Source organism: Arvicola amphibius, chromosome 9 (genome assembly GCF_903992535.2).
Source record: "Arvicola amphibius chromosome 9, mArvAmp1.2, whole genome shotgun sequence".
Taxonomy (NCBI): Eukaryota; Metazoa; Chordata; class Mammalia; order Rodentia; family Cricetidae; genus Arvicola; species Arvicola amphibius.
In genome coordinates this window covers 50,626,495-50,651,345 of record NC_052055.2, presented here as the reverse complement: position 1 = coordinate 50,651,345, position 24,851 = coordinate 50,626,495, and the positions used below count along the sequence as shown (strand labels likewise).

Genomic DNA, 24,851 nt, shown 5'->3' with positions numbered 1-24,851 from the left:
TTTTCAAGGAGAAGATGTGAGTAAATGGACAGAGGCTGGAAAGGAGAAGCAGAGAGGTCTAAAGAGTGGAAGGAAAAGCTGCTTCTCATGATGAGTACAGTACTACTGGGGTAAAAGAAAGGGGAGTTTGGAAATGCGAATGTTTTGAAGGGTGATATCTGCTTCTTTAGCAGAAGTAGATTTTTATCTCCTGACAGCAGGATGCCAGTGAGAGGCCTCAGCCAGAGAGCAAGACAAAATAAAGCCAAGCTAGGGTAAGCAAATTGAGAGTGGCAGAGGCCGGGTGAAAATAACACGGAAGCCACTGGGATCACATATGGAAGGTGACGCAGATGGGGATTAAGGTAGTGTCTTCCGTCACATTCGGTCTACTGGGGCAAAGTGCTCATGTGCAAGGGAATTGAAGGCCGTTTTTTCTTTGTGTATAGGACAAAAAAAAAAGAAAGAAGTTATCAGACAGCCAGGATAATTGAGAAAGGCATGTCAAAACTTCAAAACTCAACCTGGCCGTTATTTAAAATAAGTCACAACACAAAATGGTTTGGAAATGCCAAGCATAGTCAGACCTTTTAAACCTTTCTGTAAAAGTTGCATGTGTGTTGGTTTTGTAGATTTTATTTGTTGTTATTTTATGTATTTTGCTTTGTTTTTCCTTTCCAGAAGAGGGTGCCAGGTCCTCTGGTACTGCAGTTACAGATGGATGTGTACCACCATGAGCGCTGGGAATTGAACCCAAGTCCTCTGGAAAAGCAGCCAATTCTCTTAACCTCTAAGATATCTCTCCAGCCCCAGTCCGTACCAGTGTACAAACCCTATAGTTCTTTGTGGCTGTTCCCCGTCCTTTCTTGGAAATTTACCACTCTAAGATCACACGATGTTCATGTTTTACAACCTTAAATGGTGATGCAGTGCTCACCACACTATAGCTCAATGACAATCCTCCTACACTTTTTTATAACACAGCATCTATTAAAGAAGAAACCCAAAGAACGACAAAAATGCTATGCTCAGGCCGGGCGTTGGTGGCGCACGCCTTTAATCCCAGCACTCGGGAGGCAGAGGCAGGCAGATCTCTGTGAGTTCGAGACCAGCCTGGTCTCCAGGACCGGCTCTAAAGCTGCAGAGAAATCGTGTCTCGAAAAACCAAAAAAAAAAAAAAAAAAAAAAACCAAAGCAGCAACAAAAAACCCGCTATGCTCATTGACAGTGTAACAAGCAACTCCAAGATCAGTTCACGTTCAGCCACTCTAACAGTATCCAAGGCTGGCTGTTATACATAAAAGAGGCCATTTAACTCACGGTTCTAGTGGCTCAAAAGCACAGTGCCACCACCAGCTGGGTTCTGGTGAGATGCTCACAGCAAATGGTACCACAGTGGTGACAGCACACCCAAGAGAGGACTCTCACAGCCAGAAATGAAGCCAAGGACTGTACCCCAGTTCTCTTTCATAAGGACACCCCTGAAAGAACTAATGAGACTCCCCACAGGATTGCTTCAGGCCTTCCAAGACTGACGCTGTGTGACCTCTTGACCTCTTACGAGACCCTCCTTCTATCTCTCAGTCCTGCTTCAATGGGACCAAGTTTAAGAGGAAGGAATGCTTGGAGGAGAAAGTAGAGACAAACAACACCACTACTCATCATCTCTTTTTTGTTTAAAGGCAGGACACCAAGAGTCAGAGAGTTGGAGATAATTGTGTTATAAGTCAACATAAATTCAAAGGTTCAAAGTTGTGAGACAGTCTCTTATCTATAGCGTCTACTGTCTTCTACATGTCCTTAACCTTATGCTGCTATTCCCAAAATGAAGCCACCAGCTCTAGGGCAATAGGAAAATGAGAGTAAACTCATAGTCAAACCTAGACCCTTAGCAGATGGACGAGCAGCGTCATAGGACAGTGAGCTTTGATTTAAAAGGCAGGAAAGAGCTCTCCTTCCCCAGCCAGCTAAATGCAGGTGCTCTTCTTGCGAACAGCAAACCTGGCCTCTGACCAGCTACACTACAGCAATGAGAAGTCCCGCAACAACTCTTCCTGCCTGCAGCTTTCCTGTGGATAAACCTCAAAGCTGTTACCTTCCCTCATCTTCAGCAGACTCGGGCATCCTCAGGAACTGGAAGAACTGAATGCTGGCAGCAGATGGCCTAGATTTCCTCAAACTTCTTGCTTGTATAAATTGAAACTACATAGAGAAACGGAGGAGGAACTCATTCTGTCTTGAAGAGGTAGAGTAGGCATTCCAGCAAGCCTCCTTTACCTCATGGTCCAGCGGGCTCTTGCCATGATAACACATTATTTTTCAAGAGGCAGTAAAACATGTGATAACTATCCATTCATCTCACCAGCACTGAATTGTGGTTACTAATCTCATCAGAATATAATTCTTTATTTATGTTGACCCAATTTTTAAATATTTTTCCTAATTATTATACACAATGTGACTGCTGTTGAAATACACCTCAAGATGGACAATAAGGATATTGTCCTATTGATGCTTGCAGTGATAATTTCAAATAAAAAACAAATTACCTTCCTACTGTTTCACAGGTACTCAGGCAAATTGCAAATGTTTCTTATTTGTGAATCAATTAGCAGTGGTGATCTGAGGTGGTACCTTATAGATTTGCCTCAATATTTCTAAGTGGTTAGACCTGGTCTGTAGTCAATTTTTCTATTTCAACAGCTATAATCCACTGTCCAAAGCCTTAACTGAATGTACATAATAACCAGAGAATTCACGGTGGCCACAGCAAGAGATGACAGAGAATGCAGAAGGTATAATGCTATGTTGTATTGGAAGAAAATGCAGCTGGCAGCCTGACAACAGAATTCCTGGTTGGGAAAATATCTTCCCTCCAGTGTCAAACACAGCACCTCATGGAAAGTGCTACATGGCACCATTCAGTGTAGGAACTGCTTACAAAGCTAAAGAAGTTGACTTGGGGCCTTTTTTTTCAGGATGAGTTTCTGCTTTATGAGTAGAAAGTATTTTAGTATGTACATGAACACAAACACATGCACACACATGGTGGTGTGGGATTCCCCTCTGTTTGCTGTGAATACCATTGGTTAATAAAGAAAATGTATTGGACCTGCACAGAGAATAGAGGTAGGTGGGGAAAACTAAACTGAATGCTGGGAGAAAGAAGGAGGAGTTGAGGAGAAGCCATGTAGCCGCCGCCAGAGGCAGACATGCCAAAACCTTGCCAGTAATCCACTGCCACATGGCCATACACAGATTACTAGAAATGGGTTAAATTAATATGTAAGAGCCAGTCAATAAGAAGCTAGAGCTAATGGACCAAGAAGTGATTTAATAAATACAGTGTCTATGTGGTTATTTAGGGTCTAAGCTGCCAGGCAGCTGTGAAACAAACAAGTGCCCCCTCTTACAACAACATACAAGCATTGTCTTCTGTTTTGGTGTGCTCATCTTAGACTCTAAAAACTCCCTTTCCAATATCTGATCCTGAGAAATTAAGTGTGTAACTGTTGTGTATAACACTGTCCCTTCACTGGCATTGCTAGAAGATGGCGGGAGGACCAGATGTGAACAAAGAGCCATGAGGACTCTGCACCATTTCTCACTCAGGAGTTACAGGCTCCTTGGTGCCTATCAGGGTCAGAAAATTATGACAGAATGCTATTGCTCACAGCAGCAGTAAACTCTGACACCTCCCCTCATGCTTCTTCCCACTCACTTCACAGGTGTATTAAAGAAAATAGTATTGATATTGGTCTCTTCTCATAGGACCAAGGGCCTTCTATTGTACCTCTAAGTTGTGAAATACAAGCACAGGTTGTTTGAATTCTTGGGCACATACTGAACTTGTTTACCTGGAATATCTGATGCTGTCAAAAGTATTTCGATCTTTTCAGACTCTAGCGATGTCTTGTCGCTTAATAATATAACTTAAATATAAAATTTAACTTGTTTTTAATATACAAAAATAAATATTTGCAGAGACACAGATGTAGAAATAGCTAGAAACTGGCCAGCATGGATACTTTGGAGAATGACTCCAAAATTTTCTTGCTTTGAATCATGTCAAAAATACCTATCACCAGGGTTTACTGTATGACTATGACTTAACTTTATTCTTCAATGATTTTGAACTTGATCAACCCCTGTGTAGGGTAGAATACCCAAAACAGTCATTTTGGAGTTGTTAACTGTTAAACTATGGCAAATGTTATGACTAATATTGTATGAGAATTAGTAAAGTCTCAATAACCATTAATGAAGCCAAATATTAACATCTCTACTTTATTCAAATTGGTGATTTATGAATATTTTAATAAGTACAGTTCTTATATTTGTCATGCATTCTTTAGGCTAATAATTGCATCCAATATTTTGGGCATGTTTTGAACATAAGGTAACCATAACATTTTTCAGCTTTGATTATTTTCATTTCAAAGCATCCAGAATAAGTCAAATTGCCACAGTTAAGTCACTTGGACAGCTTCATATTACAACCTATTTGTGCCCTTACACTATGGAAAAAGGGTTTGTGTACAAGGTTTAAAGCAAATTTGTCTTTTAAAATTCAAAATCTGACTGAATTTTTCATTTAATTCCTTCAGTCAGCAAATAACAAAACAAATTATTGACTTTGTTTTCAAAAATTTGTCTATCCAACTCTGCACATTTTTAATGAATATATTTTGTCATTTTCCTATTAGATATAAAATTAATATTGAGTAGTAGCTCTGACATAGGAATTAAATGATTGACAGATATCAACTGTTTCTAACTTTTATTGGGATGTGAGAATTGTCCTTAACACCTGTGTTTCTAAGATTGTTGGAATGTATATGAACATTTGCCAAGCATCAGTTCCAGGAGCCAACAGAACACTAAGTGAGTGGCCAAGTGGTTTATTTCTAGGCACTTTCCTTCTAAAACAGTCATGCTAATAACAAGATAATTCCAAAAATACTAAAATCATTATTAGCAACAAATGTGGTCTCATAAATCTATTGTAGAAGCAGAATATAACTGATATAAGTAACTAAATAGATATATTCATGCCCTGGAAAAGAAGAAATATATATGTATATATACATATCTATACACGCATATATAGTATATTATCTATCTATAGGTAGATAGTTATAGATATATATTTTTTCTTTTTCTGGGTGAAATCTATTCAAGTTTATATCCTGATGACATATTTCAAGTTCTTTCTATTGCTTGTTAATTTATAAATCAGGGTGACAATAATATCACAACTCACCATATATTTCAATTGACTCCTTCAGTGGGTCAGTTTTTCTGTTTATCTTAATAGAGTTTAAATAAGATTAACTTGACAAATATTAGTAATGGCATTAGATGGATTGCTAGATGAACTTGTTATGAAGCACAGATTTTTAAAAGTAAAATTACCTTTTCTAGTAAGAAAACAAATTTTGTACATTTGACTTTATTCTAGCTTTGGAGCTGTGGATAGAACCCCTGGCCTGGAACATACAAGGCAAACATGATACCATGTAGCCACACTTCCAGCCCTAAATGAATGGGTGTTTTAAAAAAGTATTACAATAGGTGCAAAGATGGCTAAGAGATTAAGACACTGGCTGCTCTTCCAGAGGTCCTGAGTTTAATTTCCAGCACCCACATGGTGGCCCATAACCATCTATAATGAGATCTGGCGCCTTTTTCTGGTGTGCAAACATATATGCAGGCAGAATACTCTGTACATAATAAATAAATCTTTTTTAAAAAGTATTATATGCCAATAGAGAAAATTCTTCATTTTTTTAAAAAGGCATATTTTATTATTATTGTTGTTCATTTGTGTGTGAATGTATGCCCCATGTGTGTGTGGGGGGGGGGGTTGCCACAGAGAACAGAGGGGTCAGAACCTCCTGGATCTGGAGTCACAAGTAGTTGTGAGCCACCTGATATGGGTACTGGGAATAGAACTCAAGTCCTATGTAAGAGCAGTATTGCATCTTAATTACTGAGTCATCCATCTTTCTAACTCTGCTACTTTCCTTCTTATTGCAACATTAATGAAACATAGGTAACATTGTCAAATATCTAGAGGAATCCATGTCCCCATTACTGATTTCTGTTCCTGGGGTATGAGTATGTTTGAACTTATGTATTCAGTGACATATTATTTGATTTAATAGTGTCAAATATAGACTTTCATTATATTAGAATACTTATGAGATACTATAGAAAGTTTTTTTTTGTTCTTGTTTAAATGAGTATACCCTTGGGGGTACATGTTGCAGGCACGTTCAGAGGAGTGAAAATGAATCTTCTGATTGCAATGTATAAATGCTTGCTGCAGGTAACCTGAAGCTCACTGGACAGCCTGCAGAAGGAAGCACACCGGACAGCCTGCAGAAGGCTGTCTGTCCTCTCTTGGCTACACAGCTAGAAGCAATCTGGATACCTACTCTGTTAAACACTCAGTTTCCACCCAAAGGCAACCCTTGACTTTTCAAGTGTCTAGTAAGCTTTCTTCTAGACACCGTGAGGCTTTTTTTCTGTTCTTATTCTAGCTCAATGCAATCAAAACTCAACTTTGTTAGTATGCACACAATAAATACAAATCTAAAATGCATCAGAATTTTAATACTGAAGAGTGGGATCCACCCGTCCAGAAATGTGGTGCTAGTGACTCTACAGAATAAACCGATTTATTTTCAAAATACAGAGGCGTCTAATAAACCTTAATCTCTATTGATACCTTTATAAGTACATGGGAAATTAATTAGCCAGTAAAAATAACCTAATTGCTTTTGTTAACAACAACAAATAATATCTCCAGCTGTGTATGAACATCGAGAAAAGAGGGCGATGGAAGTAATTCCAGCTCTGTCATCACAATCCAGTTCCCAGCATAAGCTCCAAGCAAAACAACACAAGTGCATATGCAAATGCTTCCCACAGCTCCTCCCTACAAGGGCAAGACTGCTCCTTCATTTGCCTTGCTTTAAAAAAGACAAGAGTATGCCAAAGGATGAAAAAGGCGCCTTATAGGCAATCCCAGTGTTCACATGTACGTAATGATCTCAAGCATTCAAAAGCATCTTGTTTTTCTTATCAAAACTGTTCCCGAGCACAGATTTGCTACCCTTTGAAATGTTATAAAAATGAATTCCATAAAAGTCAGTGCTTCGGCGTCAGTGGAGGGAAGGCATTAAAATACAGATGCTCATTAATATACCTGGAAACGTAAGGCATTTTCTGCTTTCATCCCCCAGGTAATAACTGATGAAGAATCATCATAGAGCGATACACTTTTAGGAAGAAACAAAACAGCAAAGTCTCCCCTGCAGTTACGTGGTGTTCTGATAAGGACCTGGAGGTGAGCAATGTGTGCGTCACCTTACAAAGTCTGAATCGGGGAGCATGCACCTGTTTGCAGCCTCACCTCAAGGATTTTGTCATGGACCTCCAGGCCGTCTGCTCTGTCTGCGGGTCCATTTTCTAAAATTTTCGAAACATAAATTCCTTCAGTCGCGGACTGCTTCTGGTGATTCTATAGAAACAGTTGTTAGCAGAAAGAAACGCATGAAGCAAACTTTAAATTTCGTAGTGGATGATTTTCTTTTCTAACTGTAACAGTGGCAATTCTGCTCAAACATGCAACTCTCTTAGCTGGGAATTTGGCACAGAATTAACTCACTTAATGCCAGGTTGTCATTAATCAACATGACAGCCATAATGAACAAGTCCGGCATCTCTGACAAGATCATCTATTTACTGTACATTTTGAATCCACACGGAAAGCTTTAGAGAAGGGCACACACAAGGTGAGATCAGCACTGTTACTGGTAAAACCTCTCACCTATAAAGTGATATGGGCAATAGAAAATGACAGAAGTATAGAAGGAGAGAGAAATCAAATCCACCCTCTAGTACATAAAGCTTAGATGCAGCCATAGCCCTAAAAACACATTGTAGCTTCCAGTTTGAAAAAAAATTGAAATCATAGCTCTGACTACCTAGGAGACGGCATGATTTTAAATCTAAAATATCAAAATATCAACTCCACATGGTTAAAAGGCCTGTTCAAATCTGATCATTACAAGGTTCCAGGTGCAAGTTTCACAGAGAATAAGTAAACCTCAGATATCCAGTCTTTGATACTGCACAGCATTTTAGCCAATTATAAGAAACCAATGATCCTGTAAGATCTACTTAGGAAGATGTTTGTCATCATCTAACAACAGCTTATGTGTTCTTAAGTGTCAGTTGATTTTATGGCAGGATAAATAGAATTAACCCTAAACCTTCCCTCTAATTGGCCTGCTTCAACCAGAATAGGAAGTGTTTCTATAAAATGCTCAATGTTAGATTCCAACTGGAAATTTCCTCCAACAGAAGGGAGAATGAAAACAACATGAAGAAACCCTGTGGTTTTGTAATAACAGGGACCATTTCAGGAGAGAAACAGAACAGTGGCCTTTAACTGCTGGGTTTGCTAGTTGCATAGAAGACAGAATGGCATAGGTCACCACCATCCTAAGCCCAGCTTAGAGCAGACAAAAGTCCTACAACATGTGAGTCTGTGAACTGCAGATGACATATGAGACATTAGTGTTTCAGAGCAGTTAACCAGAGAGTTAAATCAGGTGATCTTCTTTATTAAATATCACTGCCTTTGTCCAGTTACGCTCAAAATTAAGGCAGCGTACGATTGCAGGATGTCAAAGGATATTGTAACTATAGTATGTAAATTCATAATATGTACTCCAAGAACAAGTAAGTAGGTAAGTATAATAAGTAAGTAGAGATTATTCATCCATTTAAATAAGGAGTTGATTTGAGAAGCCAAAAAAAAAATGTATTACATCAACTCTTTTTAGTATGAAGTTGCTTAAGAAATTTCAGGAGGGAGGAGGAGGGGAAGAAGAAAGCACACACTCACACAAACTCACACACACACACACACACACACACACACACACCTCACTTTTCTCTTATTTAAATATATTTCAACTCTGCATTCAATATACACTGTCAACTTTTCCAGCCCTGTTTGCCTCTAAAGACCAAGCTGTTGAGACCAGGAAGTATATGCAGACAAGATACAACTTCGTGTAGCAAATGTAAATCATCTACCCAGGTGCTCTGCCATTGGTTCAAGAACTCTGCCCATGGTGCTATCCCAGAAAGATGGATGAAAGGGAAAACACACTCTTTCCTTTATGGCTGTGGCCAAGAGAATCAAGTTGGTCAACTGTGGGTGATTTATTGTTGCTTTCAAATTCTCTCATAATGAAAATCTGAGAGTGGACGAGAGAAGCTCCACATTAAGAATCTTGTATTTGGGCACGAGCATCCTTTCAGGGTCACATCACTTGTGTTCCCGACCCATCGCCCCCGCACAAAACAGAATGCTGTACTAGCAGAGCAGTCACCTGATTCCGCCTGCCTCCTATTATGTTGAATCCCAAAGCATCGTCTTCTCTTTCTAACACAACAGTGAGTGACTTCTGTTCTCCATCCTAAGTGAAAAAGGGGAGAAGGGAATAATTAAAAAAATACAAGAAAAAATTAACCACTACAGTGGCATTTTACCGAAAATAGAAAGTGTCTTAAGAATGGTTGACTCTATCAAACTTTCTCCCCGAACACAGAAAGCATGTCTTTGAAGGAAACTGCTGCGTGCCTGAGGAGAAAAGGATTTTCCAATTGATTACATGGATTTGCATTTCCCACAGGCAGCAAGCATCTCACCTGACTTCATGTTAGCCACAAACTGAACTCCAGGAGCAAGGCTCTTGATTGTTATCTTTGTGTGACATAAAAGTAAAATAAACTGTCAGCGGATCTGAGAGCCATTTTTATGTGAATTTTCTCTGTGGAAGTGTTGAGCTAGTTATAAAGGTCTCCTCAGCAGAAACAGTCAGGCTGCCCTGAATGCAGGGTCTACTGGAAGGCAGCTGTCTTGATTTTAAATTATATGGGTTTGTCACCATTCTTACAGAATAAAAATAAAAGAGATTTCGCTAGGCAGAGCGCTGTGTATTTCTTTCTGGATGGTCCAATAGTATTTAAACAAATATAAATTATATCTGTCATTTGTTTGTTTGCAAAGACCCATTTCAACAGTCATATAAATAGCTGGACAAGATAAGCTGTAATTACAACTACAAGCATTAACTTCTCTGAGGAACTGAAATACATGGAATTACATCTGACATTGAGGGATAAAACTTCAGTCCATCCCTACCGCAACCTCAGCCCCCAACACCCACCACAGGAGTTTTCCCAGAGCCCACAGCAGCCCCTGTAGGCTGGTGGAAGACAAGTTTGAGAAGCACCGCCAACTGGCAGCATTTGAAAAACAGTCCACAGAAAGTACAGCATGGAACAGTGGTGGTGGTGGTGGTGGTGGTGGTGGTGGTGGTGGCTGCGGCGGCGGTTCTCAACCTGTGGGTCGAGTATCAGATTTCCTGCATAATAGATGTTTACATTATGATTCATAACAGTAGCAAAATTTTTGTTTATGAAGTAGCAACGAAATATTTCTTTTTTTTTTTTTTTTGGTTGGGGGGGGGTCTCCGCATCATGAGGAACTGTATTAAGTAAGTGCAGCATTAGGAAGGTTGAGAACCGTTGGCAGAGAACCACAGCTTGACAGATGCTGAACGTTTTTAGCCCATAATTCTAACCCTTGTTCCTTTCCATCAACGTTGAAAGCTGAACTGGGGGTGCAAATGGAACCTGCGTACCTTTCTCTAGGTCATCTACCTGAAGATTAGCCGATACTCAAGCAGACTAGCGAACTCATAGAGCATCCAGACGTTTTTTATTTTTATTCTCTCCATTAACTAACTGCTCATGGATCTCTGTTATGAAAGGGTGCTTTCAAACAAGTATAATCTGTGTGCTGGGCACAGCTGTCTTCTTACATGCTCCCCCATCAGAGGGACTTATCTCATATTGACTGTGTTTCTTAAGCTAGGGGTAGGAAGGTCAAAACCTAGGGCCAAAACTGGAGTCAGAGGGAAGCAGCCAGTCCCCAAAAGGAAGCCCTCTGTTCTCCTCCCCAGGGAGTGCAGAAGAATAGGAACAGCTCTTTGAAAGAGGGTGCAAGTGAAATCCTTGCTTTCTATGCCAGCGACCAGTCAAATCAGTCTCCTGTGCGAGTATACTAAGGACAAGCTACAGCCCTTCACCCCGGGCTGCAACAGCATACAGCTCAGGATCAGCCGCTTCCACGAAGCAGGAAAGATTGTTGCTGCCTGGCACTCATGGGTCCAGTATGACCGCAGGCAAATATTCTTGTCCTGGGACAAGTCCCCTGGTCATACATTGTGCACACTCACCCCTAATAGGGACATGCGAGGTCAGGAGGGAGGGAGGGATTATGAGGTAAAATCAGGGATGTAAAGAAATCTCACCCTGATTCCATACCACCACCATCCGTTGAAGTCCCTGAACTGAGGAAAGGCTAGTTAAACAAACGATAGGCGTACTTTGGCAGAGAAAAATAAGTCATTCACAGTTAATTGGTTTACTTACGGAATTTGCTTCAGGCACAGGCCAAGGATACAAAAGATGGGCAGAGATGAGGGGCAGGAGAATGGAAGTTGGGGAACACAAATGTGGATGGAAAAAGAGTTTTGTCAGTTCTTCTCCAGGGGAGAATTGAGTTCGACTCCCTTAACCCTCAGCAATGTTTCTGGGCAGAGGTGCAGATGAGGCTAGCAGTGCATAATCAGGGAGACAGATGCCTCATGCGGCTCTGGCACCTCCTGAAGGAATCCTCGCCGCTCGGGAATAACTCCCTTTGCCCACCCGAGTCACGCTTGGGGGCCCACTCCCTCTTTGCTTACCCGGCGGCGGCCTCCCGGGTCCCGGACCAAGTTGCGTGTGTGCGCCATGTACCGGGCCAACTTCTCCTGGTACCTGCGCTGCAACAAGCCTAGCTGCGTTCGCAGCGTCTTCCCCAAGCGCCTGCAGGGGGCAACCCGAGGCCGATCCCCGGAGCCCGGTGGCCCCTCACGCTTGTCCTCACTAAGGAGGGTCGAGATCTCCTGGTGCCTTCCCTCCTCGCCGCCTCCGCAGCCGCCTGGGCAGTGGCGGCCGCAGCCGCTGGCAGGGCCGAAGGCGCAGCTCTTGACGTGAGCCGCCAGCTCCCGCAGCAGCACGGTGTGGCCGCAGCCCCGTGCACGGTAGTCGCACTGCACTCGCAGCTGCTGGACCAGGCTGCGCAGCGGCAGCACCCGGTAGAGCTCGCCTGGCGCCAGCGGCTGGCACTCCAGCGGGCACCGGCGCCTCCGCGCCGCCCAGGGCAGCAGGCAGCTGGCGCAGAAAACGTGCCCGCAAGGCGTGCACGCGGGCTCCTCCAACACCTGGCTGCACAGCTGGCAATGGAAAGCCGGGTCCACGGCTTCCGCAAAGCGCTCTAAAGCAAAGCCCATGATAGCGGTGGGGAGGAGAAGATCCAAAAGGGGTGTCCGTTTCTTCTCAGCACCCCCAGGCAGCGCCAGGGGTAGCGGTCTAACAGCCGCTGAACTCTGTGGGGAGGTGTGTGTGATCTCAGAATAAGCTTGGATTGGCCTTTCCAAGTTTTGGCTAGGTTCTCTGACCTCCACATTGACACTAATGGAAGCCACCTGGGTGAATCCTCCCCTACCCTACTCCAGTCTTTGTGGCTTTGCAATGCGAGGTTTTTCAAGTCTGTCCTTGAGAAGGAGGCGAACATACAGTGAGTGGTCTTTGGGTCAGCTTTATTTTCCCCCTGAGCCAAGAACTTCAAGTCCTCTGGGGTGTTCTGCCTGGGCAGAGCTGGTGACCTGCATAGTACTGATACGGAGAACTTTGAAACCTTCCAGAGATGAAAGATTCCAGAGATTAGGATCTTTGTGTCAAGTAGATCCTCAATAAAACAATGTTATAAAACAATAAAACAATACATATACTTTGTTTGTTAGTTTCAAACGAGCTAAGTAAAAAATCACAGCTAAGAACTGTGACCCCAAATTAACTTCATGTTTCAAGAAGATCATTTAGGGCTTCCCAGAGCCAGGGCTTTCAAATCAAGATGAAGAAGACAGGGGAATGTAGAGAAGAGTAATCTTTGAGCATGTGGCGAGGGTTGGGGTCCTCAAGACACCTCATTCTTGGTGGGGAGAAGACAGTGAACAGTCAAAGAGGACTCCTGCCGAGTGAAGAGACCCAAGTTTCATGGCTGCAGCTTCTCCCGACGTCAACTGTCACACTATTTTCTACTTTAGAACACATATTAGTACTGGGATCGGGATATGGAAGCAAAATAAAAAGGTAATAATCACAAATAAAGTATCAGGATAACGTAAACACAAAACCTGAGCGAAGCCTCTCCGCTCAACCAGAAGAGAAGCAACCCAAAGTGCCCCCTTCCAGTCTGTCTGTAAGTGTGTGGCCTGCCAGACCTGAAGACATATAGTTGAGTTTCCTCCGGGTCCCAGATCATGTTTTCTTCTCTTTGTTCGGAAACTTAGCGGTGCAAAGAGCCTACACACCGGGATATATGCACATCGCTTACTGTTCTTACCCAGCAACCATGCCAGATGTTTGGGACAGGGGTTCTTAAATTAAACCACCCTCAATGCGAACTGTATGCTGCTCCTGGAAGGGTGTGGAGAGCACCGATGGAAAGGGCTCCAGACTTGGTGATAAGACTAGCATAGCTTCTCGCGAGAACCTTCTGAGCCTTCAACGGCCAGTGAAATTCACGAGTGGAGTGGTGTTCCAGATATCTGAAATAATCCTCTCTCTCCTCTCTCTCTCCTTTCTCTCTCCTCTCTCTCTCTCTTCTCTCTCTCCTCTCTCTCCTCTCTCTCTCCTTTCTCTCTCCTCTCTCTCTCCTTTCTCTCTCCTCTCTCTCTCCTTTCTCTCTCCTCTCTCTCTCCTTTCTCTCTCCTCTCTCTCTCCTTTCTCTCTCCTCTCTCTCTCCTTTCTCTCTCCTCTCTCTCCTCTCTCTCCTTTCTCTCTCCTCTCTCTCCTCTCTCTCCTTTCTCTCTCCTCTCTCTCTCTCTCTCTTTCTCTCTCTGCAGAGTAAGATGTTATATTGTATGTTCTATACGGAAACATGATGTTTATTTGCTGCTATGATTCAGTGTTCCCCTCCATGTCCGTCGTACCATTCTACAGAGAGGCAAACAATAAATCCCTGAAATAATTTGCAGCATTATTTACAAGAACATGTTTTTTTTGTGAAACGCATAGATAGAAAACACACAATACCATAAAAGTTATTCAAACGATTCTCAGTGGGAGAAAACTTCCATCTTTTCTAGCATATAATACTTTTATCTTATAGCTATGACTATAGATATATCTTGATATAGATATATCTTGATATATGTTTTACAGTAAACAGAATAAGGCCAAGAACATTTAAAAGACAAAGCAAGAAGAGATTGAATCTAAAATGGTCTCATTGGAATACTTATCAATAGACATTTACCGTTATTAAAAGCAAGCAAGCAACCAACCAAACAACAACAACAACAACAAAATGATGCTTTGACGTAATTGGAGGAGTCAATGATGGGAAGAAGGGCTAGGAAAGCTGGCTCCTAGGAATTCACCCTGCACCCACTCACATAATAAGCAACAACCATTAAACTTAGTGGATTATAAGAAAGAAGTGTGAGAAGGAGAAAAAGAAGAAAGGAAAGAAAAAAGAAAGATAATGAAGGCATGAGATTTAGATGAATACATGTTGCTGTAGATTCAGGGAGAATTGTAGGAGAAAAATAGAGATGATTAATGATTATTTACATTGTATACATGTATAAAATTCTCAAGAATAAAGAAAAATTATCATTAAAAGAAACAGTTATCTGAGGTAGGCAAAGGACCTCAGAATAAATTTCATATATATACACAAATTTCAGCAAAAATAGATTCAGGAACATATTTAATGTCTTTTGGCAAAGGTTCTTATATCATACCTTGGTCATATACTTATGCCTCCATTAATCAACATTTTCTATCTTTTAAGAATATGTAGATAGTGAAATTTGGAGCCTGAATAGTTAGGTGGTAGAAGAACTGAAAATGAAGTCCCTGTTTTCATGTTTGGTGCACTTAATCTCTAGGTGTATTGTTGCTTGTGGCCAAGACATGCTTTGCCCATAACATTCATTCAGCCTGAAAATGTACTTCTCTAGGTGACAGTCAAAAGAAACAAAAGATTCACTCAATATCATGGCATGGATCCAAATACCTGTAAGGAGACCACACCGGTTGTGTATTTTTCAGGTTAGTGACTGGGTTTTTTTTTAATTCTTTATTTTTTTTATAAAAAATTTTCATCTCCTCCCCTCCTCCTCCCCCTTCCCTCCCCTCCCTTCCACCCATACCCCCACTCCCTCCCTCTCCAAGCCAAAGAGCCATCAGGGTTCCCTTCACTATGTTAAGTCCAAGGTCCTCCCAGCTCCCCCTAAGTCCCCCTAAGGAAGGTGAGCAACCAAACTGACAAGGCTCACAGTGAGCCCGTCCATGCTGTAGAGTTCAAGCTCATTGCCATTGTCCTTGGTTTCTCAGTCCTCCTCCACCGTCAGCCACATTCAGAGAGTCCAGTTTGGTCTCCTGTTCCATCAGTCCCATTCCAACTGGTCTTGGTGGTCTCCCGTTGGATCTGTCCCACCGTCTCAATGGGTAAACGCGCTCCTCACGGTCCTGACTTCCTTGCTCATGATCTCCCTCCTTTTGCTTCTCATCAGAACCTTGGGAGTTCAGTCCGGTGCTCCTATGTGGGCTCTGTCATTTTCTCCATCCAATGCCAGGTGAAGGTTCTATGGTGACCATAGTGACTGGGTTTTAATGTCACCATTGCGCCATCTATTCTCATGAAAAGAATGTCAGTTGGCCCTTCTACTGCACTTGCTCTTGAACAGCAATGAGAGTGGGCTGGGCCTGGCTGGATCTTGTGTGGAGAGGCAGGCTTCCAACTCAGGTTAGAGTAAAACCTGCTTCCAAAGAGTAGCAGGGAATCTGGGAATCATAAGTTACTGTGTCAGACCTAGAACGCCTAGCATCTAAGCACATTATCCGAAGGCAGATAAGTGAAGTCTGTAGATGAAGTGGGAAATAGCTTTTCCTCCACTTTGAACCTAGAAAATGTTTTTGCTAAACCAACTAATTTTTAAAATTTGTTTTGTGGGCTATCTAGGCTTATGCCAACTTAATACCAAGCTAGAGTTATCTGAAGGGAGGGAAATTAAATTGAGAAAAATGCCTCCGGTTGTAAGATCCGGTTGTAAGGTATTTTCTTAATTATTGATTGATCGCGGATGGCCTAGCTCATTGTGGTTGGTGCCATTCATGGATTGGTGGTCCTGAATTCTTAAAAAAAAAAAAAAAACAGGTTGAGCAAGCCAGTAAGAAGCACTCCTCCATGGCCTCTGCATCAGCTCCTGTCTCCAGGTTTCTGCCATGTTTGAGTTCCTGTCCCCATACTTCCACATTGTGGTTCATCATAGAAGGTAGTAAACCAAATAAACCTTTTCTACTCCAGCATGCATTTTGGTCGTGATGTTTCCTTGCAGCAACAGCAACCCTAACTAAGACATCCTGTTTTTCCTTTTGTCTTATTGTTTGATTATGATCCATGCAGTCAAAAAACTTGAGAAAATATTTCAAATAATAATTTAAATAAATAAATAATTTATTTAATATCTGATTATAACACTGCTTAATGCTTTTAAAGTAGCAATATTTTTTTAAAATTACCCATAGAACTTTCACTGAAAGGACATTTAATTTTTCTATTTTATTTTCTCCGATTCTCTGGTTTTATTTTTACATCAAAAGTATTTCTGTCATCTTTGGCTTTTCTTAAAGTGATCTAAATTTATAAGTTTATAAAATTACTCGAACAATTGAGGCAAAGTATTCTGATATGTTAGGCCTATACAGTTTCTACATTATACATTTATCTGTATTATTTAATTTACCATGCATCTATATTCTTCTCTTGGTCATTTTCTGTCATAACCAAAGATCCGAGTTTGTTTTTTTTTTTTTTTTTGACGTAAATGAGTGTGTTCACAAAGCTTGTGATAATGAGAAGGTCACCTCGACCCAGAGAAGAGCTATGAATCTTCAAGAAAGCAGCCATGCCTTGAGGCCGAGGCAGCTGACAGTTCATTTCTGAACTATTTGATCAGAGATACGTTTGGGGTATATATATTTTTTTACTTTTGGAAAAATTTAGAAGCATTTAAATCCAGAAAATGCAGCGTGTTCTCGGCCATTACACTCCCCACCTGCTGACGTGCAGCTCATTAGCAGTCCTTGGCTATTGCACTGGTTTTCTGCTCTTTGGCAAAATGAAGACAAAGGTGGATATGACGACAGTACCGAATGCTATTGTTTAGGGAAATGAAGTGATCTGAGCAAAAGCATCCCACACTCCAAAAGGAATAAAAGGTTTGCAACAACTGTTCAGTCCCTATGAAGATTAGTAATCAAACAAAGCCAAGTAAGTAATTGGAAGGAAAACTAATGAAAGGTGAGTAATTAAATTTAAAAGTGTGGCAACTGCTCTTGGTGTCCTCCCAGCTTGGCTCCTTTCTTTAAACCCTCATTGCCCTCCTTTCCAGCCCATCCTCATTCCTTCATGTCAGCCATTGATAGCTAGAAACCCCTGCTACCTAGAGACCCCAGGAACAACACTGGGCTGAGACTCAGGTCAGTGAGTCTCACAATTGCTGCTGTCCACCATCAGCCTTTCCCCGGTCTCACCTTCAGTTTTGCAGCAGCCTGCTTGCAGGTGCCCTTCCTCTCACTACCCATCCTTTTCCCTGGAGACACCAGCTCCTACATGGGACCCAGCTTAGCTCTTCCTTGCAGAACCTCTCAGCATTCCCTCTTTGCCCATCTCCATTCCTCTGTGTCAGTCATCTGTAGCCAGCAACAATTTTCCCAGGACCCTGATGGCCATCGCAGGCTGGGACTCAGGTAGATGATCCTCACCATCCTTCCTCTCCATCCATTATGATCTTTCCTGTTTCACCCTCAGCCCCGTTGGAGCCTGATCATGGGTGCACCTTCCCCCACCTCACCTCCAGCCACTGGAGACTGTGATGCTTGGTGCAGACCCAGGATTACCATAGGTCTGTCATCCTGTGTCTCCAGACATTCCTTTTGTCTTCCTGCTGCATTTTTGCAGAAACTTTCTTCCTGCATGGTTCCAACTCCCCAAGGAACCATGCTTTGGTCTAGACAGGATTACCCTAGTTCTTTCTCACAGCCCATCTCAGTCTTCCCTTCTAGTCCTCCCAGGCACTCACTGCCTGGAAAAAAACTCTCTATCAAAGAAATCTGAGCCTCCACACGTTCCTAAGATCGGACAGGGCAGCAGTAACGAGGGAACAGAACAACAAATCAACAAAGACAAAAACAAATATCAACACCTCAATCACCCTAAATCCAGATGTCTAGACACCAGGGCAAAGACACAGACTTGAGTGCTCAAGACAGTGTATCTTCTCTAGAATCCAGTAACCATACTACAATAGACCCTGGGAATGCAATATAGATGAATCACAAGACAGTACATTCAGAATAACCTTTATAATGATGTTAGTGGTTCATAGAGAAGATATGAATACATCTATTAAAAACACAGGCAGAGGAAGGAAATGAAAATAATTTGAGGCATGAAAGTGGAAATAAAATCAATAAAGAAAACCCAGACTAAGTGAAAACTGGAAATGAATAATTTAGGAACTTAAACAGGAGCCTCAGAGGATCACTCACCAGCAGAATACACGAGATGGAAGAGAAGATATAAGACAAAACAGAAGAAATGGATGCCCTAGTCAAAGAAAACATTAACTCTAAAAAAACCTAGATATAAAACATCCAGGGAACCTGGGACACCACGAAAAGACCGAATCTAAGAATAGCAATAGAGGAAGGAGAAGAAATTCTGGTCAAAGGCAAAGAAAATATTTTCAACAAAACTATAAACAGAAATTTCACCAACATAAAGAAGAAGGTGCCTATTAAGGTAGAAGAAATATACAGAACACTGAATAGATTGGACCAAAAGGGAAATTCTACATGACACATAATTAAAATGGTAAACATATCAAATAAAAAAGAATATTGAAAGCTCAAGGTAAAGATACCAAAATAACACATAAAGGTAGACTTCGTAGAATAACACCTAGCTTTTCAATCAGAACAGCCTGGGCAAATGTTTTATAAACTATGAGACCACAGATATCACCTGAGAAAACTTTCATTCACAATAGATGGAAAAGACAATTCTAAATCAAGGTCAGACAAGCAACTTAAACAAATCTATAACTTCCTAGTAAAACAGAAGCAGCAATTGAAAGTCTCCCAACCAAAACAGCCCAGGACTAAATGGTTTTAGAACAGAATTCTACCAGACTTTCATAGAAAAGTTAACCCCAATACTCCTCAAGTTATTTCACAAAATGGAAACAGAAGGAACATTTCTCAATTACTTTTTATGAAGCCATAGTCACCTTGATATTTAGACCACATGAAGACTCGATGAAGAAAGAGAACTACAGACCAAGTTATCTTATGAACATAGATGCAAAAATTTGAAATAAAATACTTGCCAACTGAGTCCAACAACACATAAACAATATCATCCACCATGATTAAGTAGGCTTTGTATCAGAGAGGCAGGGATGCTTCAACATACATAAATAAATAAAGGTAATCCACCTTGTAAATAGACAAAAAAGACAAAAATCACACATTCATCTCACTAGATGCAGCAAAGATGTTGAGGAAAATGAAACATCTTTTCATGATAAAAGTACTGGAGAGATTTGGGATACAATGGGCATAACATAATAAAGTCAATTTACAGCCAGTCCATAGCCAACACCAACCTAAATGAAGAGAAACTCAATACATTTCCACTAAAATTATTAATAAGACAAAGCTTTATGCTTTTTAATCTATCAATATTTATTCAATATATTACTTTAACTCTTAACTGAGGACACTGGCATTTTACAAAGATGCCAACAACACACATTAGAGAAAAGACAGAATTTTCAACAAACAGAACAGGTTAAACTTGTTGGCTTCGTGTGGAAGAATGCAAATAGATCTATACTTATCACCTTGCATAACTCAACTCCAAATGGATCAGGGACCTAAACACAAGACCAGATGCTCTGAATCTCACGGAAAAGAAATTGGGAATTTGGGAATAGTCTTTAACTTATCAACACAAGAAAAAAATCTAAACAGAATAACAACAGCATAGGAGTAAAAACAAAAAAGTAATAAGTGCAGCCTTGTGAAACTGAAATGTCTTTGTCTGGCAAAAAGCATCATAATTAGGCAAAGTGGCAGACTACACAACGGGAAAATATCCTTATCAATTATACAACTGACAGAGGGCTACTAACATGTAAAATACAGAAAGATCTCAATAAAATTGGACATCAAGAAAGCAAATAATCCAATCAGACCTGATCAGACAGTTCTCAAAGGGTGAAACACAAGTGGCTAAGAAACACTTAAAGAAATGTTCAACATCCTGAGTCATCAGAGAAATGCAAATCGAAACTACATGGAGATTTCATCTCACATGAGTCAGAATGGCCGAGAGCAATGAAGCAAGTGGCAGCTTATGCTATTAGGGATATTGGGAAAGGAGAACACTACTTATTCATTGTTGGTGGAGTGCAAACTTGTACAGCCACTATGTAAATCAGTTTGGTGGTTACTAAAGGAAGCTGGGAATAGAACTACCTCAATATCCAGATCTACCATGCTTGGGCATATACCTGAAGGACTCTACTACTGCAGAAATACTTGCTCAGCTATGTCCATTGCTTCTCTATTCATACTATACATAAATTGGACAGCCTAGATGTCCATTAACTGATTAATGGGTAATGCAAATGTGGTACATGTTAATTAACTTAGATGGATGGAGCTAGAAAAAAAATCTTTCTGAGTGAGATAACCCAGACCCCAAAAGACAAATATTCTATGTTTCCTATATGTATAGGTTAGGTTTTAAGCCTTTGATATGTGTGCTGCAATCTGTATATCTATAGAGGTCAGACATTGGCTAAGGGGCATTGAGGAGGGAGAGATATCCCAGTGAGGGGAACTAGAATATAGAGTTATGAGGATACAAGGAGGGAGACTAGTGTGGGGAATTACATGGAGAATAGAATGGAAGAGGGGATAAGAGAGGGAAAATGGGGAGGAGAGACAATTAAATTAAGGATCATTTGGGGTGTCATACAAAAACCTACTACTGTAGAAGTTTCCTAAATTATACATATATATGAAAGAAATAAATGAGTTGCCAAATAACGAGGAAGACAATACCCCAACTCAACACCTTTTGCCACAAGAGCAAATGTTAGTACCAAGAATGAGCTCCTTCCAGTTGGGTCATTAGCCAAGGGCCCCAATGAAAACCCCACAAACATCTCAGACTATTGTCAAGGCTACTGCTCTTCACAAAGTAATGTTAAGGTCCTATTGATGAAGACAACTTTTATGTATTTATATATTTCATCAAACCAGAAAAGTTGAGCTGTTGCTTCCCTAGAGGCACCCCCAACTAACTAGGGTTCATATTACTGGGATGTATTCCATACACTACCAGAGGTGGAAGTTAACCATTAGCCCAGCTGTGAATCAGTCATGTGATCTAAAATGATGACCTGCCTGCAAGAAATGCTGGTGCAATGATGCACAAACATTTTGGGAGTAACCAACTGGTGCCTGATTGGATTTAAGGCCCATACCAAGAGATGCAACCCATACCTGACACTAATTAGATGATCAAGTGCCTGAGACTAGACAGGCCATGGGCCTATTGGAAAACCAAACACTATTGCTCTTCTAAAGAAATATCACAATAAGTGACCACTAGTGACAACCTGCTATACCTATTGATCAGTGCATACCTCAGCTTCCTCCTGCATTAGGTAGGAACTACTTCAGAGACCTACGACTGGACAATTGTGAGAGATTTTGGACCATTCTACATGGGATGTCTTCACTAATGCCCTCTCCCCCTTTCAGGGCTCAGGGATCTATGAGGAGCAGGAGGCAGAAAGACTAAAAACTAGAGGGGTGAATAACTCCGAGGAAACAATGCCTTCCAGATACAACAGTGCTAATGGACATATAACTCACACAGGGAGTGGAGCATGCACAAGGCCTTCACAGGTTTAAGTCAAATGGGGCCCCGGGGATGAGAGGGAAAACTGGTCAAGTGATTCAGCCCTTAACCAAGAGACTATTTTTAATTAATATCTACGAGCAAGGGAAAAATTAATTTTCTCCAATGAAGTCTTCCTAGGTATTTAAACTATGCTTGAGGGTAAGGCACGTCCTGTGGTAGATGGTCCCACAGAAACAAATTCAATGGTGTTTTGTATGCTTTTTGTGTCATGTAGCTTGGTTTGGGCAATTTTTTCATCTTTCTGGTCTTTTACATGTAGATTATGGTTTCTGGTTTTGTGGTGTGTGTGTGTGGGGGGGGTATGTGTGTGTGTGTGTGTGTTTCTTTGCCTCTTTATTTCTTTTTTCCTGGGTTGTTGGTTTTATTTGATTGCCTGTTTGCCTTTTAGAGAGAGAGAGAGTGAAAGAGAGAGAGAGGAGTGTGGAGGTTATTGAGTTAAAAGGTATAGAAGTTCTGAAAGAAATTGGAGCAGGAGAGGAACACGTGATCAGAATATGTTATATATATATTTTTCCTCAATAAAAATATGGCAATATTAATTAGGTTATAGAAAGATTTTCTAAAGTTATTGAGACATTATTTAGGATAATTTAATCATTCTACTTAAGAGATGGCTGTTGTAAGAGATGGCTTATGAGGAGAGTATGTAGGAAATCTTGTATTTAGTTAGTCATAAATCCATAGTATATCATTACAGATCATGGTCACCCAAAGAGAGGTATGGTACCAAGTCTGACTTCAAGGGCCAATATGTAAAATCTTTAATCTTATAATGCTATAGCTCCAGCTTTGCATTAGTCAGAAACATCATCTCGGTCGATTTTCCCTGTGACCACTTCGGAGCAACATTATCATTATCTCCATGCCCAGACCCAGTCTACAAAAATAGAAACTGGCAGAATTGAGCCCCAGCTCTTTAGATGTATCCCTGCAGGGTCTGGAGGTGGGCCTCAGCTGCTCAGTTGCTGCCTGGCTTTAGTGAGGCTCTTAGCTGGATTGCTACACTGTGGGAGATGGGCGTGGCAGCACATACTTCTGACCTCAGAACTCAATTACTCTTCCTGGTGATCCACAACCACAAGAGTGAGCCATGGGCCTGAAAGCACTCCGTGGACAAGCAGAGATGGATGTTGGCTGGGAGTACTAAATACATGTTAGGGTTATAATATTTTGAATTATTGATGGGTTTTGTGACTTATCCCTTAGGGAGTTAAAGAAAATCTGAAGTAATTTGAATTACATTGTTAAAAAGCCCTCTACTTTTGCTACCCTTTCTTTAATGCGAGTCACATTTATTAGTATCTTATGAGGAACTGATCTGGATAATACTGACCTTAATAATTTTTCTGTGTAATACCAACATGACTGTGTATTATGGTCATTTTAATGCTAAGCCATGCCATACAGAGACTACTGAACATTCCAGAAGGAAGACCTGGATATTTCAGTAACATTTTCTAATTTTTGCTCTTTCTTACTATTTATAATCACCTTCTTCTTCCTATGTAGATGCATGTATGTCTCTCTTAGTGGCCTTTGTCTCTCTTTGTTGTCTAGATGCTCTGGGGTTGTAAACTGTAGGCTGTTTTTTTTTAATTTATGTTTAAAAGTCACTTTTAAGTGCATAGATAATATATTTGTCTTGCTTTCTGTGGAGGCCCCCAAATGTGAGCTTATTTCCACCTTGTCTGAATCAGAGAGTTTCAGCAGCTTGTTGCCATTTCACCTTGACCAAAGGTCAGAAAGCTGGAATTTACTTCTGTTACTTCAAGGCTATTGTCTGTTTCTACCTCAAACAAAGGGCCCACCTAATTTAGATCAGAGAGTTCTGCTCTCTCAATGCTATTGTCAATAGATGTGGCTAATATCCAGATCATGTATTTCAGGAATAGAGAAGTGATTTGCCTGCACAATGTTTTGGTCTAGGGTGTGAGCTTTACTTGTCTTGTTCTAGCAACAGAATGTTTCACGAAGAATGTGGCTCACAACCTTCAAATGGTTAATGTAGTCTTTTGTCTTTTTCCTTGTTTTGTATTGGGGTATAAAAGTTTATGGAAAATTAAACATGGGCGATTTCAGTATTCACTGGAACTTCCTCCCAGAACTAATCTAAGTTTTCTGTTTTATTATTTTACTTGCATCTTTATCCTCTTTACTATTTTTCTAATTCCCATGCTGCCCTGGTAAGTGTATTTTTGTTGAAGTTGGTTTCCAATAGGTTTTCTTTGCACTAATAATACATTTTTTTCTGCAAAAGAAATCACAGAATCCATCCTATTCGCAATAGCTACCAAAGGAAAATAAATACAATGATGGTAACTAAAATGTATTAATGAGAGAAATTCCAGAACACATGAAAAAGATGGGACTTTCCATATTCATAGATTGGGACTGGGATAACATAAATTACTAGAGATTCCTATTGCCCAGGGGTATCTCCAAATTCAGTAACATCCCCATCAAAATACCATGGACATTTTATAAAAAAATTATAGAATTAATTTGAAAATACTAAGTACTCCAAATAATAAAATCAATTTATTGAGGAAAAGAGTGAAGGTAAAAGCTCACAATCCCTTATGAAGACAATGCAAAGCCTCATCATGGCATTGTCTATAAATCAGATGCAAGAAAAAGGAACTGAGTGGAGGCCCTCGAAACA

At 40.8% G+C, this 24,851-nt stretch overlaps 1 protein-coding gene across 1 annotated transcript in view; it reads right to left on the bottom strand.

Moving 5' to 3' along the window:
- Positions 1-12,404, bottom strand: part of Pdzrn4 (PDZ domain containing ring finger 4) — a 336,730-nt gene extending 324,326 nt beyond the window's left edge. The window contains exons 1-3 of the mRNA XM_038342516.1: positions 11,817-12,404; positions 9,393-9,479; positions 7,400-7,507 (exon numbers count right to left, since the gene is read on the bottom strand). Coding sequence (XP_038198444.1) covers positions 7,400-7,507; positions 9,393-9,479; positions 11,817-12,404 — 783 coding nt within the window. The remainder of the gene's footprint in view (positions 1-7,399; positions 7,508-9,392; positions 9,480-11,816) is intronic.
- Positions 12,405-24,851: the final 12,447 nt, after the last annotated feature.